Raw genomic sequence first — 13,277 nt, 5'->3', positions numbered from 1 at the left:
CTTCTAAGGAAGCATTATGGCTGACAATATTGGCTAAAGAGTTTAGGATAGCTCAAGACTTGGTGGTGATACAAAGGGATGACAGTCAAAGTGTTATATATATGCTTAGTCAAGAATCAAGTGTTTCATGGAAGGTTTAAGCATATTGATGTATGGTACCACCGGATAAGGGATTGGGTGACCAATGAGGATATTGCAATAGAGAAGGTTCATACGGATTAGAACGCTTCGGATTGCTTGACCAAGCTAGTCACAGTTGAGAAGTTCAGACATTTTTTGAGCTTGTTCAATCTTGTTAAATGCTAAAAGATTGAGGTGGAGCTCTTGGGAATTACTAGAACGGTTTCCAAAAGGTTTGAAGAGGTTCTAGGGATCAATGATTTTCATAAGGTGTTTAAGGCTCGCCAAGGTGGAGATTGTTGATGTTTGGCTCACTTAAAGATGTGGAAGAAGTGAAGAAAACAGACAGTCAAAAGAGCTGCAGCAATTTGACTGGGCTCTGCCGCTTCTCTGCCGCTCGAGAGGAAACTACAGGCACTCAAGCGGCAGAGCGGTACGTCTCGCCCAGACCCAGGAGCTTGAGTGCCTACTAAAGCGATAGTGCTCAGACTTGAGCTGACATAAACGATCGAGCGGGACATGCGAATCCAGCGCATATTTGGACAAATTTTCTCTTAGTTTTGGAGTCCTTTAAGTTTCCTATTCCTTCCATAGTTGTACTAAAGCCTTATGACATATAAATAGTCATTTTAGCGCTAGGTTATTGTAACGTGAGAAACCTAAGGCATCAAATTGGGTTTGAGCCAAGGGTGAGAGAAAGGAAAACTAGGGTTTTTGAGAGATCAAGAGGGGTCTTCATTGTAACCAAAGGGGTTATTTCATACTAGTGAATTTCTCGGGGATCACCAAGAGGACGTAGGCACAACGCCGGACCTCTATAAATTCTTGTGTTCTTTGTGTGTGTGTTTACTTTATGGTTATGGGAGTGCTTTATCTTTACGTGGCTTGTGTGTGATAGTTTCGTAGTTCATCAATGACAAGGTCTTGGAGTGTTTTCGCACAACACAAGTGACAAAAGAGATTTACGTGGTTCATCCATAATAGGGCTACGTCCACGGGGTACAAAGTGTTTGATTCTCACAACCCATATCCCAATTACACATATAACACTCATAATTATAATGAACAAGATCAAATATCGATATAGTAGGGTTGAGATATCGCCAGAGGAACCAAGAGAAAAGCCTTCAGGAACCCCTTTCAAGTTTAAGAGTTGCCTTTATATAATCACTTGGAGATAATCAAATCCTTGTAGAAGTAGGCTTCTTAATTAGCCTCAAAGTAAAAGTCCATCTCTGATTAGAATTTCAATCCATATGAAGCTCAGCCCTAGGGTAATTTTACTCACAAACAGAAGTCTCCCAAGTCCCCAAACAAGACTCTTGTTTGGGGAGTTGCATAAAAATTGTTGATCACATTGAGCTAAATATCAATTGCTTCAAAGTTGTAGATTGAGTTGAATTCTAATGTAGAAAAATATCTAATGTAGACGAATTTCTGATCTAGGATGTTGTGCACAACATTATGTCAATAAACATGATCACTTACTAGATTGGACCTTTTGTCCCCATGAGCTTGACAACTGCAAGGTTGGACCTTTCGTCCAACTGATCTCAAAAAATTATAAGGTTGGACCTTTCGTTCACTTGACAATTGTAGAATTTCATTGTAGAATAATTCACAGAAATAAAGTATTTATAATAATGATGGAGACGTGCGTCATGATAAATAACAAAAAGTGAAACTCTAAAACTCTGGTCTTTTGTACAAATTTAATATGCATAAAGCATCCACAAAACTTGTTATTAATTATTTAATTTGAAAAATGTTTAATATCTCAACTTTTTTCTTCCATATTTTCCTTCCCAATAATAATGTATTATTGGGAGAAAGTAAACAAGTAAACAAATCAGATTATGTTCTAGAGGATTAGGCGAGCAATCTCTATACATAAGGGTTCTGTCGTCAGACTAACCAAGTAGCCTACCCTCAATGTTATATCGTTTGGCTCTAACACCTTCAAGGGAGGCAAAGTATCTTGAGGTCCTCCAACTTGACAAACCAGTTGGGTATTATCCTTGAAACATAGGGATATAGATCTTTGTATGCCTTCTTAGTTGTCGCTACAGCAACATCAGCTGCTTGTGAGACAGCTGCAATATCCACACACAGCTGTGTTAAAATCCATGCATACAAATATCAAAATTGCAAATTAAAATGTTGCAATATGATCTATAAGCCCTCTTAATGCTTCAAGATTACCAAATTAAAAATATGACACAACACTAATTTGGAACTAATAAATTAACTAGATTTAAATTAATTATATGTATGCTTATTAATTAAGAGATTACAGAAATCATTGAAACCAAATTAAACAAAATATGCATGAAAATTAACCAAATTGTCAAAAATTAAACAGAATATGTATGAAAATTGGAGAGATTAATTAGTTTGAGTTATGTACCATGAAGAGTTAACTCTCGAGTTGACTTGTCATTGGAGAGCTGCGCTATCATGTACATAACCGCTGCCAAAACAGACTTAGGGCTTCTCCTTACATCAATCTCTTTCGACTTGTTCAGAGTCTCCAACACAGCCTTCATATCTTGATTAGCCATACCAATCATGGAGCAGCACCGCCGCGAAAGATCCCCAATATCTGTAGTCTTCGAATCAACCTCTAGTATTTTCTTCAAGAGCTCTTTCATTCTGTTGATTTCTTTTCTTGTGGCACCGTTGGCGACCATCGCGATTTCCTTTAGGGTTCGGGGAAAACCCTTTTCTTGGCAAGCAAGAAAGAGGCAGGCAGCCATTATAGCATCACAGTTTCTTCCCCTACAAAACTTGCGATCGTCGGCGTTCTTGTACAGCTCTTTGGCATGGTCTCGTATCGCCGTAACTAGGGCTAGCCGGTCGGCCATCATACCAAGGGTCTCAAAAGCAATGTGGAGAGACTTGTCTGGGTTTTGGAGAGTCTTGTGGAGCCGAGGAAGAACACAAGAAACAGCCTTCTTGTTGTCGTTGGAGATGTTAACGGTAAGAACACCATTGTTCAGTAAAGGATCGGAGCGAGAGCCGACGCGTGAAGGATCGTTGGTAGAGTCTTGATCATCAAAGTTTCGCCACTCGGCAGTGAAATCCACAGCGTGGTCTTCAAGAACCAGGCCGCATTGGGTGCAGATTGTGTCACCGGACCGGTGGTCGAGCACAACGTCTGTGTATGCCTTGCAGTCTGAACAAAACCCACCGTCGTTGCAAAACCCCTTATCCCAATCCTCCTTTTGCTTGGTCTTTTGCGTGGCCTTTTGCATGGTTGAGAGAAGGAGAGAGAGAGGTTATAGCTTTTGTTGAAGTCTTGTTTGAGATTTGAGTATATTGTGTTGTGCTTCTAATGGCTTTTCTTGAAGTCTTGTTTGAGATTTGTGGGTATTGTGGTTCTAATGGGCTGAATGGTAGGTTTTATAACGTGGGATGTGAAAAGTAATCCTAGTCTCGTAGGGTTTTCTTTTTTCCTACAAAACAAGGAATTCCTAGTCAAGCTAGGACCGCAGAATTCCTCCTTGAGAAAAGGAAAACTAATTTCGAGTAATTTTTCTTTTTATTTATTGGACCAACAAAGCCTTTTTATGTAACAATAAAAATATTGGTCAAGGACCAAGGACCACATAAGTATATAGTACACCGCCAAAAGGAATTATCCCAACGTTCCTAAGAAATATTTGGTGGATCCATGGTGATTCGGGTCCCACATTCCAGTTGGCAAAAAGTCTTAAACCCACGTGGAGATTGTGGAGATGATGGTAAAATTACAGGGAAGTGCTTGCCTTTTCAGAAAACAAAAACAACAAATCGATGTTGTCAGCAGTCAACAGTGATCTCCCCTGTACCGTACAAAGCACCGAAGCCCACCTAATCCAAGCTTCCTCGGAATATGCATGCCGAACCAAAACCAAGTAACCCCACAGGTTTTATCATCATTTTATGAAAAACAAAACAAACAATTTTTTTTTAAAAACCTTTGGTGGGTCGTTTTTATCCTTGTTTAGGATTTTCTCAGTTTTCACATCACTTTCCAATCATGAATGGATCAGATTCTGATGCAGACAGGGTGGACACCAGGTTGGTTAAATTAGTTAAGTTAGTTACTAAGAGGGAGGAGGAGGATCACAAACTGTCTGACGTGTCAGTGGCTGCTGCTTTCAGTCAATTTTCCAATGGAAGACAAACAAGCAAGTACTTAGAATCCAATCCAACACCATTCCATACCTTTTTGTTTAGTTTTTGTCCTCTGTACCATAATTAATAAAAGCCTTTCTTTGTCTTGTCTTGTCTTTTACTCCATCATAAGCATATGCATATGCAAACGCTTTATGACATTTGAGGGACACAGAATCAAATCAAGATCTTGAAACTGAAACCTTGTACTTTTCCAACCAAACAAGAGAAAAAGTTGTCATGGAATTGGAAGCTTCGGGCAACCTTTTCAGAGAGATTTTGTGCTCCCCAATAGAAATTCTAAATCCAAGTCAAGGTATCATCAACATAGGAAGACACGTGACCAATGAAAAGATATTATCATTAAGGGGCAAGGGGAACAGTCAGAAACTTTTAAAAACTCTCCCATATTTGTGGTGGAGTCTCCAGAGTAAAATAAAAGCATCTGTTGGATTATAAAATTACAACCAAACTGTACCTTTTTCCAGAATATTATTCAATTTGACTAACTAATTTGCTTTGCCCCTCAAACATCCCAACTCTCCAGTTCGGCCAGCACAGCTTTTATGCAGCAAAAGACCTGTAAACAGACAAAAAGGGAAAAAGTGGAGGGGGAGAAAGAGACGAGGAAATACTACAGTGCTCTCAGCCACCAGATATTCCTGTATAAATTAGGTATGCTAAATTAAACTAATTTATGCAACAACTTAGGCAACTAGAGACACGTGCACACCAACGGTCCTCCTGCTACTTCAGGTACTACCTATTCTCCTTGGAACTTCATCAAAATATACAAAAGAACAATATGTACTTTCCCAAAAATGACAACAATAGGTGTTGGTTCAAAAATGAACGAGCAGCCTTCGTTACTTGGGTTCGACCACTTCCTGCATTCCATCTTCCTTCTTCAATGCCAGCATATATGTCAGTAAAAAGTGATCATAGACCGGTGCATGAGCGGGATACGGAATGCAAATATAGATGAAAAGAGAAGAGGATTCAGCTGGGGAGAGGATCAATCAATTGATAATCACAGTGAAAGACACTGTACCCCCTCTGGTAGATTCCTCGGCAGTGGCTGTCCAGTGACATATCGCTGGGGACATGGTCTTAGTGCAGTTGGTATTGTACCAGATGAAGAAGGGACTGCAGACATATCTGCTCGGGGGACATGGAACCTGGCAAACCGGTTGATGACTGAAAATCTTTCCAACTCCTGACATTCCAGCCTTAAATCTAAAATTGATGCCGTCCTGTCTAACCTGGAACATTAAAAGATACCATGATATAAGAGAATTTAACTATATGGCTCAATGCATAGCTACATATACTAAAGGTATCGATTCTGAAAAATTATCAAGGCAGAATTTTAAAGGTTATCCAATTCTCACTCTATGTAGTTCTGAATTGAAAAACACAGAATATTAATTTTACCCTTGGGAATCTTTTTTCTTTTTCTTTTTTTGGGTCCGGAACCTTGGGAATAGATAGGTGATTATATTGGGCAAAAATGTATGAGTACCCCAGTAAACTTCTAGCAGAGGCTTAGTCCAACTGCTTAAAGTTGGTTCCAAGAAACATTTTTCTGCATTTATCCCCCAACAAAGACTGTATGACAGTGTAGTTACCATAAATGTCAAAAGGATTTCAGGAAGGGAAAACTTTGCCATACCTCAGTAAGTCATTTTCCAGCTTTTTAAATCTATTTGTGAAGTCTCCAACAGCTTTTGAAAAGTACTGGTCATCAATACTCTCAGAGAACTTAAGCCTTTCCAGAATCCTACAAATCATTTACAAAGAAATTACTTCTTAGAAGGCCAAATGCTCGAGGCATACAATTTCAACTACAAGTATTTTTTGTAAACTTCAAATCGGATTACAAGTCCTCTCAATTTTTCAAAAACCCATGAAGATGACACTTACATATTACCGTCGTTTGGTGGCATATGAACACTGTTTCTTTTGCTGCAGGTCAGGCTGCATGCATCCCCTAATGATAATTTAGCAACAAAATATATCACACTATCATAGTACAGAGCAGCATCTGCTGAGAGAATGGATGCGGGTGCAGGGCCAAGCAAATGCTGCAGAAACTGTGTTGTGCAAATAAGCCTTCTCTTAGATCGAAGGATTTGATGCCCATCTTCAAACATTTCAAACTCATCCCCAACCTGCCATTAAAAATGAACGATATTATAACCACTTGGATCTGAGTATCCGGATGAAATTTTAAAGTAGAATGAATTGCATTGTATGATCTATTTAACTAAAAGCTCACTTTCTCAATCAGCCGATTGGATGCCAGTGCCCAGTCTTGCTCTGACATACTGCATAAACAAGTGCACTACAAAAGTTAACAAACATGAGCAGAAAATGACCCAAGTAGTGTGTATGCTGGGTATATGTACGAGAACAGAGAAATTTAAGAAGAAATTAGGCTAAAATAAGAGAATATTTTTTTCTTGCATTCAAGTGACAGATGTGAAAAGGGTCAGCTGTGCACTTCAGTGGGTAAAAAAGATGAGTCTTTGAGAAGAAAGAAAAGAATATCTAATCAGAAGTAACTCATCTTCTACACACCAAGATTGACATAAAAGCAAAGAAATGGGCAATAACAAAATACCTGATATCATGAACTCTTTTGGACCCTTGTGTCACTTTGTGCCATGGTAGAAGTTCATATGTTGCAATTTTGCGTTTCTTTGGTCTAACACTAGCCGTATTTCCATCAATGGCATCTGAAGGCAACACAGAAGGAGTTATTGGTTCACTTCCCACTAAATTGGCAGCTGTACTTGGCCAGACTCTGCTGCTTTGACTAGCATCAGAAGCATCTATCTGTTCCACGGGAGAATGTATGTTTAGACTCTGCGAAGGCTTCACAAGAGAGAACTGCCCTGCAGCAGTCCGTGCAAGCCTTGCATCATACATTGGTGGCATCTGCCCATTTCTGAAAGTCCCATACTGCTTAAACCAGTTGGGTGCCATGCGTAAATTGCCCCAAGAAGTTTCTGCCTGATTAGATAACACAGTATTGCCAGTAGATTGACTCTGGGAATCACTTTCACCAAATGCAACCATGCCTTGGGCTTGGAAAGCAGATGGTGAAGTAGTTTTTACACTTGGATCTTCTCTTGCATCAGTCAAGAAACTTGGTGCTTTGGAATTTCCATGTGGCGATGACTTGAGAGCTGATGCAGAACTCAGTTCATCATCCTTGTTATGACCATAAGTTGACTGCTGCCCTGCCACAGCATTTACCTGTTGTTCATCCAGATCCCTCCCACTTGGATCAGTCTCTACATTCATTATTGCCTGCACTTGGCGCAGCGGGGAGTAATTTTGATGAAAGCCATGTGAAGGTTTTAAAGCATGGCCAAAAAATCCAAGATTTCTTGCAGAGGGATTCAACAATGAGCCAGAGGCCAAAGCTCTTGGATCAGAGACATTCCTTACCCCTGTCTGTGATGCATCAAGCATTCCAGATGACACTGGCTTCTGGGCCCTCTCCTTCCCTTGCTGCTCTTCTGAAGAAATGAAGCCTTGTAAATTCATAGAAGAGGCACCAAATTCCGATGACCTATATCCACCTTCTTGAGTATTTAGACTATTTAGCTCCGAAGCCAATGGAGTAGTATCCATGCTATCATGATTTACCAAAGGAACCTTTTGAGTTTCCATACCAGAAAGATGTTGCTGACTTGGGTTATTTGTCCATAAACCCTGTGGCCTCACTGAAGCTCCACCCCGTGCAGGCATGCCTGACATATAAGGAGACTGAGATACTGGCACAGCTTCAAGAACAGGGAATTGTTGACCACCAGGGTTGATAAAAATCTGCTGAGAAGTACCTTGAGGTAGAGCAAGGTTGGAAGGTGAATGTCTACTGGCAGTACCAGGTAACGTTGCCTGTGTAGATGGACCTGCTCCAGGTACACTAAACAGATGTTGTGTTTGAAGCTGATTCCTTGGAAATGTAGGACTGGATGTAATTTCTGCAATAGAGCTCCCATGCATATAAGATGAGGAGATGCTTGATTGTCCCACAATACTAAATTTATCATCCCAACGGGCTCTTGGTGATGATTCATGTGATTGGGGCAAAGATTGAGAGGACGACGGAGTAGGTAACCAGCTCTGGCTTTTCTCTCCTAAATCAGAATCCATTTGCATTTTATTTGGATTACTTTCTGGTTGTAGCATACCCTGAGAGGAGAAGAGAGTGTTTGAATTGGACTGGCGCTGAGATGGAGGAGCCAATTTCAAAGCAAAACCTTGAGAAGCAGAAGACTGACTGTACATATGAGCAACAGATGCTCCATGAGTTTTTGCCTCAGTTACCTCAGATAATGGGTTAAATCCAGAAGGCCCAAATTGTGCTATAGAGCTATTCTCCTTCGACTGGTCAACTTTGCTAAGAAGATGAAACATATTTTGACTGCTGTGGTTAAGCCATCAAAAGATTCCATGAGAACATACAAAATAGAAGATAAGGGTAAATGTCTCATAAAAATAGTTTGGAACGCAGATAATAGTAAAATGTGTTAAACAATATGAGCGCGTAAGGTAAATAATTATGATGGAAGAAGAGAGAATGTGAAATGCTCATTAGTATGCAGAAGAAATATAAGGCATGAATCAAAAACTTCCAATCCATCATTATCTCCTAAGCAAACTACCTTGTTCGTGCAGTGACATGCATGCCACTAGGATCCCCCGATCTGCAGACGGTAGTAGATGTATCAGCTCGCTTACCGTCATAAGTGTTGTCACTTTGGTAGCAATTTTGCTGTTGCTCATATGTTTCACCCTCCCTCCCATAAGAGTTCCCAATCACATGAGAGCTATTACTCAGTTGATGCTGTTTTTCTCTGATGCCCTCATTCTCCTCTTTGTTGCAAAATATGATACGTTTCATGTATTCAAGCTTATTATTATCTTGGACTTGGTGACTGGTTTCCTGATGGACCTTAGTTATGTGTGAATTTTGCAAGGAATGAAAGTTAAATGCATGTGAATTTTCTCTGTTCCTCAGAGTATCCTCTGAGCCAGATTGTACTTGCTCCAATTGTCCAGTTGATCTGGAAAATGAATTTACCCTGCAATCACCTTCCCTCTTCCACAGAGAACCATCAGAGTTCCTCTTGTACATGGCTTCACTCTCACCTGTCCAAAAATCACCCACAATGTCATGGGAGCTGAAAATAGAAGCATTTCCACTAGAGGATCGAAAATGGACAATCATACCTTCTGGTTTACCACTTGGTTGGCCAACAATACCATAGGAGTCTATTCTCTGCTGACGTGGATCACATTCTGAGTGCTCATTTATTTGACTGGTCCATGTGTTGTCCAAACGCAAATGTGGTTGAACCTGTTGACTTCTCTCCACAGATAGCTTTTGTTGAAGGTTACGATCCAACCACTCACTCGCGTTTTTGGGAGACTTCTGAATAGATTCATGATATTCATCCTGGTGGAGCCCTTCTCTATGCTCTGTTGGGAATTGGATGCCTGGCTGTGGAAAGCCAGGAAAGCTAGAATTAACACTGGAATCGTTAAGCATGGGAAAAGGTTTTGAACTTAAGGAAGAGGCACTCTGCAGGTTGTTATCAGCCCAACTTCCTTGTTGCTTCTCACTGTCCAAGATGTTTGAAGACTGATTACCAGTTGACAAGTCTGTATTCTGAAAAGTCAATCCACTCCACTCCTCCTGTGGCCCGGTATCACTACTAGAAGCTTCAGCTACAGCAGACTGCATAAGTGCGCTCCAGCTTCCACTTTGGAGAGAAGGAAATGCATCTGAATATCCTGTCTGTTCAAATGCATTTCCAAAGCCTCCAGCACCAATATCACTGCGCTTTACCATAGAAGCATCCCAAAAATTATCTTCTGTGTTAAACAAAATCTTCTCTTCCATTGGATCTAGGGGAACCAAACCCTGTGAAGGGCCATGCTGCATTGTTTTTTTCTGAAAGGTTCCAGGCCAACCAGCTGGATCTTGCTTTCCACTGATTTCCTGCAGTGATGTATTTGCTTGCAACGTATTCCCTTGCTGGAGGTTGCCCAATGTAGATCCACAATTCAAACCCTGATTAGTAACTTGTCCAAGCACATTCTTTCCCTGAAATCCTTGTTTGGAAATGAAAGCCCCTTGAGGCAAGCAAGCCTGCTCCGGAGAAGCAGTAGTGCAATGATCACCTACAAAGGGGTTAGTGAAGCCTGATGACTGCATAACAGGCTTCTGTGTTTGATCACTAGCCTTGGTCAACAAATTTTCAGAATCATGAGACATCGCCTGAAGATGGGAATACTGATTCATAGTCCCTCTTCCACTAGCAACAGGAGTACCGTATAAGGAGACATCGAACTGCTGAGGAGCTGGACCCATTGAACTCAAAGTCTGACCTTGCTCTTGAGAAAAAATGACTCTATTGGATACATTTTGCCCAGCAGGAGATCCACCTCGCTGCACCCAGTTCATAAACATTTGTGATGTATCATTAACAGGTGTTCCATTGATGAGAGGTGAAAACTGAACCCCAGCAGCCTGCTTATTCATTGCAGAGAGCTGATTTACTGAATTCTGTTGCCTTGTATCACCAAATTGTTGCAGTTGCTGCTGCCTCTGAAGTTCTTGAAGGTTCTTAAACATCACGTGCTGCTGCAACAACTGCATGTCAGTGTACCCAGACTGCTGCATTGAGTGAAGTTGTGGAATGCCTTGTTGTTGACCCCTCACAAGTTGCTGCTGCTTTCCAACAAAGTTAAACTCAGTGGAAGCTTCAGTAATTTCAGACCTTTCTGAATTGGTTGTCAGGGTGGGGCTATCACCTGATGCATTTTCTTGCTCTGATTGAAGGATAGATAAGCCTCTCGAAGTTAAATTATGTGGAGAAAAAACTGTGCTCTCACCCAAAAACTCAAATTGATTCTGCCTTTCTCCGAAATCCTGTCGTCCAAGCATAAAGCCATTCGTCTTCAGATGAGGGTCTGTAGTTTGAATATTGGACAATCCAGGTCTCTGAGCCAATTGTGTATAATTTTTATCAAAAGTCAAGGATTGATTGCCACGTCCTCTCACAGAATCTGCAAATACCACAACAGATACATTAATTCAAAAACACAAAACGGGTATTTCACGTTATCATGAAGCAACTGTCTTCAGGAAATACAGAATCTTGTTTTCCAAGACTTGTCCACTATTTGAGAAACAGAATGCAAACTCCCATGCAGTCATGAAAATCAAAACAGATAAATTATAAAGCAATCAAGAAGACCATAGAAAGTGAAGCCATTTGTACCTAATTGTTGCACATTACTCTTCCGATTGAAACTTAGAGGTTCACTGATCTCTCTTTGTTTTTCATGCCACTGATTGTAAAGCACAGGCCAATTACCATCCGCAACTTGAGATTGACGAGAATAGTTATCTAGCTCATATAATTTGTGGATCCTGCCTTCAATTTCGTTACCTGGCATTAAATTTCCAGGCACCAAATTTTCCCAGCTAATTGATTTTGTGGAAAATAGCTATGATCATTATGCATCAGACTGCCTCATCCCTACAATTCTGCTTAAAGGCATTCTCACATGCTTAATAAGTACATTTGAAACGAGAGGTGTGCTCCAAAATGGCATGAAATATCCACAGCAGCATCTCTTAAAATTATCCTGCATAAGAAAGTTTCAGTGGACAAATGAGACTAGAAGTACTGGCAGGCAATTTCAACAAAAGAACCATGTATCAGTAAGGCTAGTAAACTGTCCAAAATTAAAAGACATGGAAACCAAAAGGATAAATTTATATTAGAATTAAAACTCAAGTGGGTTCATTTATGGAGAACCACTACATCGGTCTGCTAATTGGAACCCGCGACAATAAAGTTTCAAATTCCATGCAAGTGTCAAACAACTAGTTGTATGTGTCTTATTCAATTAATTGTAATTTGAAGGAGAGAGAGAGAGAGAGAGAACTTGAAATCGAATTAGGGGCTTGGATGGCAGCTTTTAGATTCAAGCCTTCCTGAATATTTGTATAATAAATAAACAAAAAAGATTCAAACTTCTCTATATTCTGGTGTCTTGAAAAGGAGCTACACGAGCAAATATCCGTTGTTGGATTTTGCAGCACCGAATTTATGAATCTCATGAGACTTCAAGAGCTAATATCCACCAAAATTGCAAAGTTATCATAAACTTAAGCTAATGTGAGCTCTGGAGTTTCGAAAAACATTTCAAAGACTAAACCGAAAGCACTAAAAAAAATTAATCAAGCCATAGACAGCCAAATTAAAGCAAAAGCAAAACTCAAATTTTACACTTAAAAACCCTAAAAAAAACCAACCATATCTCTACCAAACAAGCACTGAAACCTCAATTCTCCCCAAAACCCAAAAGAATCACCAGAATTGAGCATTTCCGAGCTAATTTGACGAAAATTAGAAACAGAAAACCTCAATAGTTCCAACTCTAATGGCTCATTCTTACACCAGAAGGAAGCTAAAGCAACATAAGGAGGTGTTAGCGAGGCGAGCAAGAAAAAGGTGGAGTTGGGAGCTCACACTGTGATCCAAGCCAAGAGAATTAGGGTTCTTCAAGAGCGTGGACACTACGGCGTCGTTCTTCTCTTGTAGCTCAATTCACAGTTGCTTAAGCTCCAAAACGACGACGCAAATGGCTCTCTTCTCTTTCACTATGCCTTTGCCTCTGAGCTCTCTCTCTCTCTCTCTCTCTCTCTCTCTGACCAGTTTGTTTCTGCGCAGAGAAGACTAGAAGAGTGAGAAACCGAAATTCATTTCTCGGACCAAAGCCGAAGATAAAGCGATCCAAACAAACACTGCTCAAAAAAAATGTTTTCCAACCAACTCACAGAGAGTCTCAGAGGAAAACGTCGCCTCAGGCTCGGAACCCGAACCTCAGCCTCGGATACCCGAATCTAAGGCAGGGAGTCAGAGGTACTAATGCACTTCGCAGGAGTTGGTCTGCTCTTTGCTGAT

At 40.5% G+C, this 13,277-nt stretch overlaps 2 protein-coding genes across 5 annotated transcripts; both read right to left on the bottom strand.

The window, feature by feature from the left end:
• Nucleotides 1-2,030: 2,030 nt before the first annotated feature.
• Nucleotides 2,031-3,498, bottom strand: LOC110750262 (transcription initiation factor IIB-like). The gene is made up of 2 exons (XM_021950565.2): nucleotides 2,528-3,498; nucleotides 2,031-2,213 (listed from the first exon to the last, which is right to left on the bottom strand). The coding sequence occupies exons 1-2, from the start codon at nucleotides 3,372-3,374 to the stop codon at nucleotides 2,080-2,082; spliced, it is 981 nt and encodes a 326-aa protein (XP_021806257.1). The 5' UTR covers nucleotides 3,375-3,498; the 3' UTR covers nucleotides 2,031-2,079.
• Nucleotides 3,499-4,618: 1,120 nt separating this feature from the next.
• On the bottom strand, nucleotides 4,619-13,136 carry LOC110750416 (uncharacterized). Of its 4 annotated transcripts, none has more exons than XM_021950764.2 (10): nucleotides 12,843-13,136; nucleotides 11,583-11,952; nucleotides 9,526-11,367; nucleotides 8,958-9,444; nucleotides 8,620-8,719; nucleotides 6,902-8,484; nucleotides 6,557-6,605; nucleotides 6,202-6,449; nucleotides 5,951-6,058; nucleotides 4,619-5,540 (listed from the first exon to the last, which is right to left on the bottom strand). In XM_021950764.2, the coding sequence occupies exons 2-10, from the start codon at nucleotides 11,758-11,760 to the stop codon at nucleotides 5,309-5,311; spliced, it is 4,827 nt and encodes a 1,608-aa protein (XP_021806456.2). In that variant the 5' UTR covers nucleotides 11,761-11,952; nucleotides 12,843-13,136; the 3' UTR covers nucleotides 4,619-5,308. The 4 variants fall into 4 exon arrangements, with proteins under 4 accessions (XP_021806456.2, XP_021806462.2, XP_021806443.2 ...); XM_021950770.2 differs by having other exon boundaries at nucleotides 8,620-8,716; XM_021950751.2 differs by having other exon boundaries at nucleotides 6,902-8,719.
• Nucleotides 13,137-13,277: the final 141 nt, after the last annotated feature.

This window comes from Prunus avium, chromosome 3 (assembly GCF_965620075.1).
Source record: "Prunus avium chromosome 3, drPruAviu1.hap1.1, whole genome shotgun sequence".
NCBI lineage: Eukaryota > Viridiplantae > Streptophyta > Magnoliopsida > Rosales > Rosaceae > Prunus > Prunus avium.
This window is presented reverse-complemented; position numbering and strand designations above follow the sequence as displayed.